Consider the following 13,559-nt stretch of genomic DNA (forward strand, 5'->3'; position numbering starts at 1 on the left):
AGCAATATTTGGCACGTGTTTCTTACAGTCATAATTATAATATAGGGCGGCACAGAGTTAATTTTTTTAACTTTTTAAATGGTGGTGTGCCTCGTGATTTTTTTCACGGAACAAGTGTGCCGTGGCCCAAAAAAGGTTGAGAAACACTGATCTAAAGCACACTGAAATCACATGGCTTCTCACAAAGGATCCTGGGAACTGTAGTTTATTAAGGTACTTGGAATTACAGCTCTGTCAGGGATAAACTACAGTTCCCAGAATACTTTGAGGCAAGCCATACACTTCCTATGTATGGTGCAAATATGACTTCAGCCTTGTGGCACCTTAAAGACTAATAGTGTTATAAGATTTTAATCTGATATGTTATTTTAGAAATCCAGAGCGTTTATTCTTAACAAAATGTTGGATGGAACTGAGTTCATCCCAGCCAGGCCAGAGATGACAATTACAAGGGTGGCTGAAGCCAGAAAGTTAAAGCACTTACCCCATTTGCTTTACTGAGTGCCTGAAAATAAATGCTGTAGCTTTTCAGTGGCGAAAGCGGAGCATTCCAGTAGCCGTTATAAGTTTTGTTGTCTCCCACCGTGAAGGGCTGTGTGACAGGAAGGTTGACTGGTTTCAACTCGGCCGCAAAGTAATGTGGAGAGTCGAGATTTGAAGCATTTTTGTAGCTCACTGGAACAGAGAAACACTCAATGATGTCGGCAGCTCTTCGTGACTTCTGTGGCCTCTCTTCCTTCACAACAAGCTGATAAACACTGAAAGATAGAGAAAGCACCATTCAACAAGTTGAGTATGAACTGGCCATGTGAGTAAGCAAAGCAAAATGCTTCACACAAAAAAGACTCTGTTCAAGTAAATTCCCAAGAATTCCCAATCCAGTAAATATATTTTTTTAAGTACATGAAATTAAAATGTTAATCTAAATAATAATCAAATATCTGCATATATAAAAATCTCAAATCAGATGGAAGTTTCCCCCTATACTTGTGTAAGTCTAACAGGGTGGAGGCAACAGCACATTCCTAGTTTTCCTGAAGCACCAGAAGCATGGCTGAAGTTATATGGATGAAACGTCAAAATGAAAGGCAAAGGAGAATTTTTGTTTTGTTTAAACCAGCATCTGTACCCCAGGTCCATGGGGGTGAATCACAACAGAAGTGTGGATTGTCGAGTCTGATGTGCTAAAATGTCACAGTCACGATTTGATGTGATGTGATGTCATAGTCTGGAAACATGGTGCACTCACTTGAAAGTCTAGGGCGAGTTCTGCCGAGGCCCAATAATGAATGCTGAATGATGTAATTGGACGGTATTTCTAATCTCAAAAGAAGCACTAGTAAACTGATCAATTTACGATCAAACTACTACTCATGAAGTGCAAACCCCACAGTGATAATCATTTATTTAGGTGAAGGATTTCTACCCTGCTCTGTAACAAAAAATGCTCACATAATGGCTTACAAAAGATCAGTAGTAAAACATGTTATGAGTGATAGCTCCAGCAGTAAGCCAGAGGCAAGTTGCCAGTGCAGACAAGCCAGTAGCTATAAAAAAATAACTCAAATTAACTTTTATTAACTATAGCATGTTGCCAGCAAATAGCGTAATTATTCAATAACACAACTATAAAAAAGGTAAGCAGTCATGTCAAGTTTCAAAAGACCACCCATCAGTTTTAGAGCAATTTCACATCAAAGCACACTTGCGTGTCTGTTACAGTACTTTGCTTCGTCAGATGTGAGTGTTATTAATACATCAGAGAATGCAAAAAGATAATGTGATTGTATATTTGGGCCAATACATATTTTACAGCAGCATTGCAGAAAGACATAGCACACACACCACCACCAACAACAACAACAACTTGCACAATATTCTGTTATATTTATGGAGGCAGCTTTTACATTGTGTAAAAGTTCAATTATACCAGCCATCCCCAAACTGCGGCCCTCCAGATGTTTTGGCCTACAACTCCCATGATCCCTAGCTAAGACGACCAGTGGTCAGGGATGATGGGAATTGTAGTCCAAAACATCTGGAGGGCCGAAGTTTGGGGATGCCTGAACTATACTGTGGAAATTGAGTTAGAGAAATGACAGAAAAGCAGAATGAAGTGCCGTGTGAATGTAGCCACAGAGCGTCTTGTTCTCTCTGTCATTCCTACAGCTCTCAGGCTTGGCAGCAGAGGCAGACATACTTGAGTCTTAACACTAGTCGCCCATTTGACAAAGAGAAAGGTATCACTGCAAGTCACTTCTCTTCTCATCAGAGTATTCATATATGCTGCCCTCAGCTGTCTATATGAGGCTGGCTCTTTGTCTCGTTAGACAGGAAAGATCGATGGAAGGCCTGGGAACAGCCAGCAGCCCATCATTCTAGCTGCTTTCAGAAGCTTGTTGTGGCAGGAAGATGGGCCCAAAACATTTCGAGCAATGTCTCACCAACGTAGGGAACAATGGAATGGCAGCTAAGGCAAGAAAAAGAATCCAAACATTTAACTCACTGACTCCTTTTTATGATTCTGTGACATACTCTTCTAAAAACAATTTGTGTTTTTTTAAGGCAAGCTAAAATAATAATAAAAACGGTGATGAGAAAATGCAAGAAACCTGCTGAATAGCCCATTCTGTTCTTACAGTGGCTAGCTAAATGCCTTTTGGAAGCCCATCAACAAAGTCATGAGCAAAATTGTCCTCTCCTACTTGTGATTCCTAGCAACTAGTAATCGAAGGCATGCTGACTCTGTTAATGGAGGTAACAGTTGTGTGTCGAGACCCCGTAACCACCCCCTCAATGAAGAATTAAACACCAGGACACAGATATTAGGTTTATGTTACTGGGCAAATTTTGGCCACAACTTTATTGATTATAGAATGTGAGTGGCATTGGCTTAGGCATTGAATGGACCCAACTATATCTGACTCCTGCCCATTGTGCAGGGAGTCTGGTAAGGGTAAACCACCGGGAGGGGGAGCCCCATTGATGCAAATCAACTTGAGCTCCCCCAGGTGTTCCCAACAGGGTCATGTCATGGCCCTAGCCCCGCCCCGGGCTTCAGACAAGATCCACACCCCCGGATTCCTTTAACGGAATGCCCTTAAGCTTGGAGGGGCAGGTGATGAGCACACCTCCCCTCCCCCATCATAAGGTCAAACAATGCCTAACCACCACAAGAGCCTATAGGCTCGCAGCCAAATACCCTCACACCTGTAACCAATGCCTCAAGCCCTCTGCAATATCGGCCAACTAGATATCATTTCCCCAACCAGAAAGGTGTAAGCCATCATCACGAAATAGGACCATCTTGCTGAAAATTATGGTGGGGTGCACGATCACCCAGCCACCCAGAATGTGCACCTTCTGTGCCACTGAACGATTCAAGCATTTTCGAGTATGATCTGTTGCAGCTGGGCAATCACTGCCATGCGAAACACGTTTCTCCAGGAGCATCAACCAAAAGAGAGTCATTTGGGGGAAGTTCAGAGCCAGGTTGCCCAAGTCCTTTTTGATATTTAAGAGCAAGTCCAAGCCTTTCCGAAGAGGCAAATCGTTTTTGCCCAGCTGCAAAACCAAAACATTGGGGGGGGGGGCCTGCACAAAAAGCAAGCTAAGAGAAAGCTCTCTGGCTTGCGCTACCTTTTAAAGGGTCCCGGCCACACACACACACAGCCAGCAGATTGGGAAGCTGGTTGCTGATGCAGTGCGGATTCCCCGGGCAACAGTGACTCCGCCCCTGCCTGTGGTGGAGAGTGGGTGACCACATGGTCCATCGCAACTCCTCCCCACGGTGAAGTGGAGTGGACTAACCAAGGTAGCTGAATTCTCCACAAGAGCCCATTGCCTCCCTAGGTTTCTTCAGGTCATTCTATACTCTGGTTTAATGTGATGCTCAGACACAACCTGTTTTTAACAGGTCCTAATTACCAAGGAGTCAAGTTCTGTGCACTGCTCTGGTTCACCAGAAGTGGCTTTGTCATGCTGGCCACATGACCTGGAAGCTGTACACCGGCTCCCTCGGCCAATAGCGCGAGATGAGCGTCACAACCCCAGAGTCAGTCACGACTGGACCTAATGGTCAGGGGTCCCTTTACCTTTAATTACCAAGGGACACAGGTGGTGCTGTGGGTTAAACCACAGAGCCTAGGGCTTGCTTATCAGAAGGTTGGCGGTTTGAATCCCTGCGACTGGGTGAGCTCCTGTTGCTCGGTCCCAGCTCCTGCCAACCTAGCAGTCCGAAAGCACGTCAAAGTGCAAGTAGATAAATAGGTACCACTCCAAGCAGGAAGGTAAACGTCATTTCCATGCACTGCTCTGGTTCGCCAGAAGCGGCTTTGTCATGCTGGCCACATGACCTGGAAGCTGTACGCCGGTTCCCTCAGCCCTGCTTCCTGCCGCAACCCCAGAGTCGGTCACGACTGGAACTAATGGTCAGGGGTCCCTTTACCTTTAATTGCCAAGGAGTCAAGTACAATTACTCCAAAAACATCCCCTGCTGATGTGCATATCCTTGCCACTCTGAAACAGGCCAATGCATACAGTACAAACAACAATTCCAATTAAATAATGTTTTACAAAATGAGTCTTGGCTTTTCACTTGTAAGGAATACTCCAACATTATAATCCTTCAAACTGGCCAAATTACTTTGGCTCTGAAAGTTAAGCAGCCTGCAGGGCAAACTTATGAAACTGAAGTCCCTTTCAAAGAAACCTTGACAGAGTTTACAAACTCTTAGTCTTCAGAGGGTGGCTTAGACTTTTAAGATATAACTGTTCAATTAGTCATGTAGCGTTCTTAAAAACAATGAAATAAATTTCAGAATGGAGGCACTGAGAACACATTAAAAACTAAAAGAGCCCAATTTGGAGTTACAACAGAAGTGTCTGGGAGAAAAAGTGCTCAAAATTTGTTTTTAAAGTGTATTTTCCTCAGGGGAGGAGGGGATAGAGATCTACAACTCCCTCCTTTATACAAACATTCTTCTAATCCCAACAATTTTGATTCCTCTCAAGAATAAAATTAATCCATAAAGAATCAGACAAAAAGCTTTCAAACTAAAGGGAATTTTTATACAAGTAATCATAAAGAACTTCCTAGTTTTCAAAAACCGGATTATGTCAGAAATCTAGTTATAAATGCAACATCCATTTTGCTGAGATGCTCAGAAATGCTATTCAAATGCCTATTTCTAAAATTGTGGCAAGGTACTATATTCAGAGTAATTTGCATTCATGCAATTTTCTAATTCTGTTGCTATCTTTGATCAATCTGCTCAAGGATTTCAAGCAGACAAAGTGGGATGTGTAATCCCTTTCGGAGAAATGTGTACAGTCAAGTCAACCCCAAGTAAATTTATCATAATAAATTAATAGTGCAGCTCAACGGGGCAAAGAAAATTAGGATCAGGTAAGATTAGGAAATAAAAACTGAAAACAAAATAAAGCGTAGTCAGTGTTGTGCAAGCAGAAGGCAACTCAGAGAGCAGACATTTCCATTCTCTTCCCCCATCCACAACCCTCTGAAAGCTTTTGCACAATGTCGGGGTGACCTGGGGAACACTGTAGCTTGTGTCATACAGGGCTGAAGTGGAAGAGGAAAATCACCTGAAATCAATTGAAGCAGGGGCAGTGAATTCAATCCTCACCTTCCTCTCTACACATTCATTTTACCTGAACCTGTGTACGGCACACACGAGGTGAGTGAAATTATATAGCTTTTTATAAAATACATGTTTATAGTGTAGCATAAAATTCCCTGCTCCACTTTTCTACATCAAAATCACCTGGAGAGAACTGAGAAGCAGCAGTGGACAATTCAAGTTTGCATGTTCTATCATCACAGTCTTCTCCATAAACCTGACCTTGCAACACAGATTAGGCATAATAGCTGCTCCCTCCATGGCCCCTATCATTCCAGTTCGATGTTACTCCTTGCTGGCAGATTAAAGATAATGACTGTCTACATCCACAGCCTGCTGTGAGAGGAGCTATGCTAGTGGATTTAGAGGTGCCTTTCCCCTTGTGAACCACCTGTTATTCATTTGATTTGCAAAACAGAGCAACCAAAAGGTGCTCATGTCACTGAGCATTAAGCAGATTTTTGTTGGCTGGGATCTTCTAGTCGTTTTTTTGGTACCCAATGCTTTATTTCAGAGTGACAAGGAAAGATCCAAGGACAAGAGCTGATATGTATGCAACACACTAAAACCCCTGAGGCTGCTTTATGTTATGATTCATATGGATCAATATGCATGAAAATGTTACACTGGAGTTTATCATCCATACAGCATGTTAAATTGTGCTCACATAGCCTGCATTACCAGGAATGTGGGACAAAGCTCACATCATCTCCCAAAACATTTTGTAGATGACATATTTTGACAAAACACTGGCTGCGTCCAGGTTGTCAGTATTTTGCAGGACCAGAAATTGAGGTTTGCACCACTAAAATGGACTATTGCCTGGGTGTGACCAATCCACTTAAACATACAAACACATGCATAGACTTTTTGCAGTTAGGAAAGTGACAGGGAAAGGTGCTGAAAAGTTTGGATTGAAAGAATGATTAATTGGAAGATGCAGAACTACTACCCAAGCAAATCAGGATGAATTGTAATTTCTGAATGCATATTGTTGTGTAACCTCCCCACAAACAAATCAGAACAAATACTCAGCAAAGACTGGAGATACTCTAACCACGTTGTCTGGAAGAACCTACTGTGGCTTATAGCAACTGTGGAAATTCCAGAACTTATCCTACATGTGCAAAGCTCATAGTTAGAGATGTCAAATATCTGGTATTTTAAGGAAATAGCAAACACTGTATCAGCCTAAACAACCTGATTTCAAGGAATGTTATTCTGTCACAATAGTAACAGTAATATTGTTGCCCTGGACTTCTTTGGTTGAGGGTGAGGGATATAAATTAACAACAGCAACAGCAACAGCAACAGCAACAAGCAACTATATTATTAGAAATAAAGAGGAGAATAGCACAATCATGAACAGCCTTGGGGAAACTCAAGCTTTATAATGAAAAAAATAAAAAGATTTCCTTAGACTTGAAAGCTAAGGTGTCCAATATTTTTGAAATATTTTGAAAGCTAAGGTGTCCAATATTACCTGTGGTGTGTTACAAAGTGGATATAGAGTTACAGATGTAGTGGAAAAAAACGCAAAGCTAAAATGGACATATGCAGGGCATGTGGCAAAAGGTAATTCACGCCAATGGAATAAAGTATTGTTAGTATGGAGACTCTACAATTTCAAAAGACCAAGGGGACGACCACCTATACAATGGGTGGAGGATCAACATTAAGAGCTGTAGGGAAGTTCAGCAGATTTAGAGTGGAGCATATGACCCTGCTAAATTTATGTCCCTCCCATTTGTATAGCATATGCATTTTGTATAAGACCCCCCCCCCCACACACACACCTGATTGCACAATAGCACAGGCCAGCTCCCAATACTGGAGCAAGGGCCCTGCTTACAAATGAAATTGGAATGATCTTCAGAGGGGTAGCCATCTTAGTCTGTTGCAACAAAACCAAGAGAGCCGTTTCTGAAACCTTGAAGACTAACTGAAACTCCCCCCCCCCAAGCTCTGTTCTATATATTTTAATTTTACCCACCTAAATCATGCACTTCCAAAAGTAGAAAGACAAATATAAAAACTGCCATTTATATATGTCAGGCACGTCCAACTGGTAGATATATCACTGGACGTTTGTGGTAGATCACTGGTAGATCACTTTGGCTCCCCTAAAAAAAAGCTCAACAACTTTGACCTGAACCCCCCAAAAGGGAGTAGATCACTGCCAGTTTATAACTCCGTGAGTAAATCACAGTCTCTTGTGAGTTGCCCCCCCCTGATATATGTGAATACATTCTTAACCTCTCCTATATATTCTATCTATCTACAATTTTTCTGCCAAAGGGGCCACATGGTTTGGGGTGCAGAATAGACAGGCAAATATAAAAATCCTGAAATTTAGATTTGGTATTGTATATGTGGAGCCCATCCCATGCTTTCTTGGAAGTCTTGCTTTTGCTTTTAGGGGAACTATTGAAGAATTCTTGGTTGAAATGCCATAATTGCCACTGTGGTTTCCTTTGTATCTTTGCTGTGCATTTATGATAATCCCCTCATTCCATCTGCAGCCCACGCATTAATGCAGCAGCCCCCTTTTCTAGTTCCAAGAAATTATGCATTCATTATGGTGGAAAATTAACACTGCAAAGCAAACTATAATTAGGAATTCTTCAATTCAGTTTATGCTTTTTCAATTAGGCCCTCTATAATTTTAATCATGGGAACATTAACATGTTTCCGTAATTTATATACCTGTGGTATAATTAAGTCCTGAAATGCCTCAGTCTACAGCAGCAGAAGTGGAGCTGAGTCATCTCTCCTTTCTTTGTATTGAGGTGCAAATGTATTTAGGTACACTGTGAACCAGGTGGCCTGGATATGAGCATTGAAAAGATGCACAGAGTTAACTCTCTATCTAATCAGAGACTTGGCTCTCAACCTGATCTATAAATGACCAGGAGTCAGGAGTGAGCAGTGTGGAAGACAAATTTACAGATGGGACCACACTTTTCAGGATGGTGAAAATCCAAGCAGATAGCGAAACCTCGAAAGCAATTTCTTCAAATTCAGTGAATGGGCTACACAATAGCCGATGGCCCTGTTGCACATAACATAAAATCATAGCTCATAAGCAAACTATGGTTTAATTCACACAAGCATTTTGCTTCTCTCGTGCTGCTGACTGTGCTGCATGGGAGATGAAACAAGTCATAATCATAGGTGTGTTTCTGGTTTGTTTCTCTACAAACAATGAGTAGAATCCAAGGCTTAGAGGAAACAAACCATACGTCTACACGACACAGTTGGGAGTGGGGAAGAATCAAAGTGCTTGCACACAGTAAATCACTGCTGCATGGCCCAATGATGTGGCAGCTCTAGATCATGGGATCCACCCCCTGCCCCTGGATCCACCCCCTCCCCCTAGACCAGGCATCCCCAAACTTGGCCCTCCAGATTTTTGGGACTACAACTCCCATCATCCCTAGCTAACAGGACCAGTGGTCAGGGATGATGGGAATTGTAGTCCCAAAACATCTGGAGGGCCGGGTTTGGGGATGCCTGCCCTAGACAAACTCTTATAAGATACTGTGGGAAGATGTGGGATCTGACAAGAACTCCAGGCCAGGTGTGGCACAGCGCATAAAGGCTGCAGCCACCCTGCAGTGGCAGCAGTTGGCAATGGGGCTGCCAGGACTGCTGCCCCCCCCCCACAAAACCCAAAGGCCCTTCAGATACATGAAATTATTTGGGCACCCAGTTAAAATCTTAGAGGTAGCCCTTCTTATCTTTCCTCAAGATAAGCTAGACACCACCAGGGCTTAATGATGAGCAGGGTGAAGTGTAATTTTCAAGAGTCGTGGGTCATCCTAGGTCACCTTAATTTTTCCCGGAGGGTCATCTGGCCAGTCCAGGCCTTCTGTGTCTAGCTGCCCTATCCCACTATGGGAGTTCAGTCTCGTATAACCACATAGTTGTGCTCTGGATTCTACTTTTGAGTGATAACAGTATGTGACAGATCGACAGCAACAGATGTATGCAGAACAAGAGAAAATTCATGTTGTCCTTTTCCACCTGCACCTTTACGTTGCCTATTCTCTACCTGTTCTCTGTAAACATATTTCCCCTGTATTTGTTTAATGGTTGCATAGAGCAAATGTACACCCCCACACACCCCAGAGAAGACAAACAGAGAATGAAGAAGTCATTCAAAATTAATGGAGAGCTGTACGATGAACCTGCTCCGGCACTAAGCTCTTCCTTGCATGCCTCATCAGTGGTGAATATCAATTTCATTTTGCATAGAAATCTGAACAATGCAATGCTTCTTAGCTTACTTCTTGAGCTGATCTACAGCAGCAGCTAGAAAATCAACATCTGACACTAACATTACCTTGGAGATAATGAACTTGCCTCCAAAATATTACTTAAACAGGAGTTTCACACTCCTTGGATTGTTCATTATGCATTCAGAACATTTAGGCACATGATACTTGATGCTACTACCATATATAATAGATAGTGGCACGGTGGAATGGGAGTTTGTGAGCTGGGTTTATATGACAATTATAAGCTAGAGTTTTCTGCCAGTGAAATTCTTGTTAAAGAGCATTTGTGTCCAAACCAGGGAAGGCATCAAACACTACCAAGCCAGTTTTCAAAAATGTACTTGGGTGTTCTGAAGCAAATGGATATGTTTTTCATTGGAAGTCAGGCCTCTGAAAGTCTAGGTCTGATACAAAAATGACTTTTTAATTGTGCTATTAGCCCCTGTCACAGACTTTCAAATAGGGGGTCTCTGAAAGCCTGCCTGACACTTACCTACTAGAGGGATTGTGGTGGCAAGGAGGGCTCACTTCCCAGGGAACATAAGCAGAGATTACTGCAGCACATTATATGTGGGGCTGCCTCTGAAGACAGTTTGGAAACAGTCTGTAAAATTTAGCAGCCAAGTTGCTCAGATGTGAAATATATTGGCATCATTTTCAGCTCTCCTACCCCACTAATAGAATGTTTAATCAGCCAAAGGCCTGGTTATGGAGAAATGTTTTCTTCTGGTGCCTAAAGATATGTAATGAAGGCGCTAGGCAAGCCTCCTCTGGAAGAGCATTCGACAAATGGGAAGTCACCACAGAAAAGGGCCATTCTTCTGCTGCAGCCCTCCAGGCCTCTTGCAGAGAGGGAACCTGAAGAAGGGCCTCATATTATGATTGCATGGTCCAGGTAGGTTCATTTTGGGAGAGGCAGAGAAGCAGTCCTTGACGTATTGTGGACCTGAGCTATTTCAGGCTTTATAGGTCAAAACCAGCACTTCTGAATTGGGTTCAGAAACTAAATGGAAGCCAATGCAGTCAGGCCAGGATTGGAGTAATATGTTCAAACTGTCTTGCTCCAAGAAGAGGTCATTTCCGTGCACTTCCGGGTCAGGGGGAGGCCCATACGCATGCGCACAAACGATTTTCGACGATTTTTCCGGCCTGGAAACTCGCCACCACGCCAGTAAGTGTGTGCGCGCATGCGCATGGGCGTGCACTCCCCCGCCCTCCGGCCCGCTGCGTGCGCACTCCCCTGCCCTCCAGCCCGCCGCACGATCAGCGCTTCGGGCACCGGCCCAAAGCCGGGTAAGTCTGGGGACCCCTGCTCTAGAGGCTATGGTGGCTTATTTACCAGAAACTATGTATTTCATGTTAATTTTGGAAGTGAATACTTGATTTTGACTATACATCGTGATGTATATTTTGCTCTAGGAAGCCAAGTAACCTAGGATTACTGAGCAGTGACACCCCATGCCTCCTAAGAAGACCATCAAAGCAAGGGGGAGACCACATGGCCCTATCCATTGGCTGCTGCAGGAGCAGCTGACCCTATGCTTGCCTTCCTCTTCCCTCCTCATTTATTTTCCCTGATGCATCACATCTACTAGACTGTGAGTTAAGCAGGGACTATTTTATCCTGCCTACTTACACATATGCAACTCTGGAGCAGGTTACTTGAAAGACCGTCTTTCCCTCTATTGTTGGGCAAAGGCATGAAGACCAACAAATGGAAACCGAATATTTTTGCAATAGCCTGGTGATTAATTATCAGCTTGCAGTGGCACAGAGTTGGAATTTTAATTGGTGGCACTAGAATGGTGGAATGCTTCTACAGTACTGCCAGAATATGGGAAATCCCATCATTATTGGCATTCTGCTGGTTCATATTTTGTTCTTTTTACTTTACATTTTGTTTATACTCTTTTTCACCTCTGTGACAAATTATCTTGAAGACACACATGTTTAAATAAGCATCTCCCTGAATCCCTGTCTTGAATTTTCTGTTTTAATTTTTCTAACTAATATTGTAAGTGGTTTTTATTGTTGCGCTGTTTTGACAGCATGTTTTATTGTACATTTTAATTGTGGTAGTTTATTTCAATGTTGTGAAAATTTGCTTTATTGTGTATTTAATTGTGTGTGTTGTGTTTGTAATTGTTTTTACAATTGTTTACTACTTTGAAGCCACCTTGGAAATTACCAAATGAATATACATACAGCGTTTGGATAATTTTAGGTACTTTATAATTGCTAAATTATAGATTACACCGCCATCGTCACAAAACAAAAACTACTGCATTCCCTTCCTTAGAGGCATATTTTCAGGTCTATGCAAACTTTTGTAGGGGTTGAGGAAAGAAAAGGCTTCCATGACCCTTGTTAACTTTTCAAAAGAATTTGAGTCCTATATGTGAAGAAAATATTATTAATGTCATAGAAATATCAGACTCTTGAAATAATGTATATAATATGTGTGACATTTCAATTACCTCTGTATAAGTAGAATAATAAGTCAAATAATAATAAATATTATTTTGTGTGTGAGCGTGTCTGTGTGTGTCTCTGTGTCTGTGTATTCTCAGAAAGGTTTTCATAATGGGCTCATTTTTCCACAGAGACATTTATTGAATATAGGAAAAGTGTGGTAAATTAGGCTTTTTTTAAAATAAGTGAAGAGCGTAAAGATTGTTCAATAAAAAAAGAAAGAAAATAGCAACGCTTATGACAGCAGGTGGTAAAATGAAATACGAAAGATATATTGTTAAATAATATTTTTTGTTATTTTGGAATTTTCTCTTTTTCAATATCTTTCTAAAATCACTCAAAGTTAAAAAAAATCCTTCCAGTAGCACCTTAGAGACCAACTAAGTTTGTCATTGGTATGAGCTTTTGTGTGTATGCACACTTCTTCAGATACCTAAACAAATGCCTCCAAAACAGGATTTTTCATCTTCTGAAACACAATGTCCAGGAAGTCCAGAAGAAACAGAACTGTGCAATCCCTTAGCTTGTCTAACCTCTCCTCAAGGACATTTGCTACATTATTCTTCCAAGCTTTTTATGGACTATTATTTGTGTTTCTACCTTTGCTTTCTTTTGCCACTGCTTTACTCTGCTTTTTAAAAATATATACATATTGTTGCAATTCTTGTTCGCCACACTGAAAATTAAAATGTGGAATTAAAATAAGCTATTTAAAAAAATGTCTTGTAATGTAAGGGAGAAGAGAAAGCAGCCGAGAAGAGAAGAGCATGTTACCTGACAGGTGCCCCACGAGATTGTGCAGGTTTCAGCATGATTGTGATGGTTGTCTCTGTTTCATTCAGAGGAGAGTCTGCATCATATTCAGGCATTGATGGTGCTGTGGAGTAGAGGGGAGATCAATGGGTTAAATATGATCTCTGTCATGTCATGAGATATGAAGCTAGTCATGGTACATTGACATTTGAGAATCAACACTGCAATTTCAATTCTTGGATGGCAATGACCTGGGCACTTGATTGCTATTTTAAAGCAATTAGGAAGAGCTGGACATTAAGCTATTCTTAGCCACTCTTGACTTCAACCTTAGTATAGCTTTGGATATGTTTATAGTTCCAAGGGGAAATGACTGGGATCCCAAGTTTGCCCCCTCCAGGGGCGGAGGAAGGGG

General features: G+C 41.9%; 1 protein-coding gene across 1 annotated transcript in view; it reads right to left on the reverse strand.

Moving 5' to 3' along the window:
• PTPRT (protein tyrosine phosphatase receptor type T) overlaps positions 1 to 13,559 on the reverse strand; it is a 585,629-nt gene that overhangs the window by 114,243 nt on the left and 457,827 nt on the right. Inside the window, exons 11-12 of the mRNA XM_060277267.1 lie at positions 13,166 to 13,268; positions 485 to 758 (exon numbers count right to left, since the gene is read on the reverse strand). Coding sequence (XP_060133250.1) covers positions 485 to 758; positions 13,166 to 13,268 — 377 coding nt within the window. The remainder of the gene's footprint in view (positions 1 to 484; positions 759 to 13,165; positions 13,269 to 13,559) is intronic.

Source organism: Zootoca vivipara, chromosome 7 (genome assembly GCF_963506605.1).
Source record: "Zootoca vivipara chromosome 7, rZooViv1.1, whole genome shotgun sequence".
Lineage (NCBI taxonomy): Eukaryota > Metazoa > Chordata > Lepidosauria > Squamata > Lacertidae > Zootoca > Zootoca vivipara.